Source organism: Corylus avellana, chromosome ca11 (assembly GCF_901000735.1).
Source record: "Corylus avellana chromosome ca11, CavTom2PMs-1.0".
In the NCBI taxonomy this organism is placed as follows: domain Eukaryota; kingdom Viridiplantae; phylum Streptophyta; class Magnoliopsida; order Fagales; family Betulaceae; genus Corylus; species Corylus avellana.
The window spans coordinates 13,308,059-13,309,652 of NC_081551.1; the positions used below are offsets into that span (position 1 = coordinate 13,308,059).

Below are 1,594 nucleotides of genomic sequence, written 5' to 3' on the forward strand. Positions count from 1 at the left end.
TTGCTAGTTGAGGGGACCTAGGGGGACTTTAATTTATATTCTAACACTCTCCTAATCCTAACGTGGGTTTCATATTCTGCTGATTGATTAGTACTTGGGTTTGGGATAACCAAGTGGTTGGGTTTACCCTTTGTTAGCATAGTATACTCCTGTGGTTATATGTTGTAAACGTCTTGTCATTTTTCTCCTCTTTTCTATCATTATATTCAAATAAGTATTCTGATATGATCACAAAATGTCACAGGAACAGGCCCGAAAAGAGAGAGAAGAGCTGGATAAGATGCTAGAAGAGAATAGGAGGAGAGTGGAAGAGGCTCAAAGAAGGGAGGCTTTAGAGCTGCAGCGGAAAGAGGAGGAACGGTACCGTGAGTTGGAGCTCATTCAAAGACAAAAAGAGGAGACTGCTTGGAGAAAAAAGCTAGAAGAGGAAGAAGCAAACCAAATGAAATTGTTGGGTAAGAGTAAACCCAAGCCGAAGCTTTCTGGTATTGGTTTACAATGATGATTTCCCTTGCGCCAATGCTTCCCCTTGCTGCAGAAACTGTTTATTAGAACTTATATTTGAACAATATTTGGTAAAATAGCTTTGGTTTTGCCACATATCACTTTAGCTCTTCTTTGATGGTCTTCGATTCTTCTTTGGTTGAGTTACAAAGTTTTGAATGTGATACTTATATTGGAAGCCTAGAAAGAAAAGATACTTATATTCTCGGAAATGGCGTACAATACTAGCTAAATGGAGTCTAGTCTGTGAACACTTAAAGAGTATGGAAATACCCAGAAATGGGTGTGGAATCTAGTTGCAGAAATGACTGGTCAAAGGACTTGCTAGAACACATAAGAAAGCCCGGAAGGACAGGAGACGGTCCTTCGTATAGGAGATGTAAACGAGTTTTAGCTCATCTTAAGTAGGCCAGCTGTTAATATGTTCTTGGATAAGATTTTCCTCAAGAAGCACTCTCCAGGAAAGGGATAACAAAGAGGAATGGATATGGTTATAATAGGTAGGCAACACATGAATAATGACACCTTCAAGGCATCCATCACATTTGGAACAACGACGGAAGTTTTGATGTACAAAGTTAGATTCATATTAGCGTTTGAGTGCTTGGTAGGAGGGAACATATATATAGCGGGTTGAAGAGGGGAGAAGTGAGGGGTACTGTAGACCTCTCCTCTTGTTATTTTTGGTACAAAGGGTGGCTGTTACATGGTCATGAGGTCAACATACGGACAGGAGTTGCAGTGGGACATAAAATAAAATAGAGAAATGTTATGTGTAATTTCAAGTACTTACTTTCTGATGTGATTGTAAAATCACCATTGGAAGTACATTTATCATTTTCGTATGTTTGTATGCCTAAAGAGTTTTTATTGTTCTCTTTCTTTCTTTGTGTGGCATTGAAAGGAAGCACGACAATTGAGCGATGATTAGTTAATGTTGCCCAGGGTATCAACCCTAGAGGGGGTGAATAGAAGTTGATGGCAAACTTTTCGATTCAATAAAAATTAAACCAAGTAAAGAACTTAATGCAATTCAAGATGCAATATAATGAAGATGACAAATTAATATAAGCGCAATAATAAAGAGATA

The 1,594-nt window shown here is 38.3% G+C and overlaps 1 protein-coding gene across 1 annotated transcript in view; it reads left to right on the forward strand.

Annotated features, from left to right (window-relative positions):
* Nucleotides 1-502, forward strand: part of LOC132165102 (uncharacterized protein At1g10890-like) — a 12,374-nt gene extending 11,872 nt beyond the window's left edge. Inside the window, exon 3 of the mRNA XM_059575605.1 lies at nt 245-502. Within this exon, the coding sequence (XP_059431588.1) occupies nt 245-502 (258 nt within the window). The remainder of the gene's footprint in view (nt 1-244) is intronic.
* The last annotated feature ends 1,092 nt before the right edge of the window (nt 503-1,594 follow it).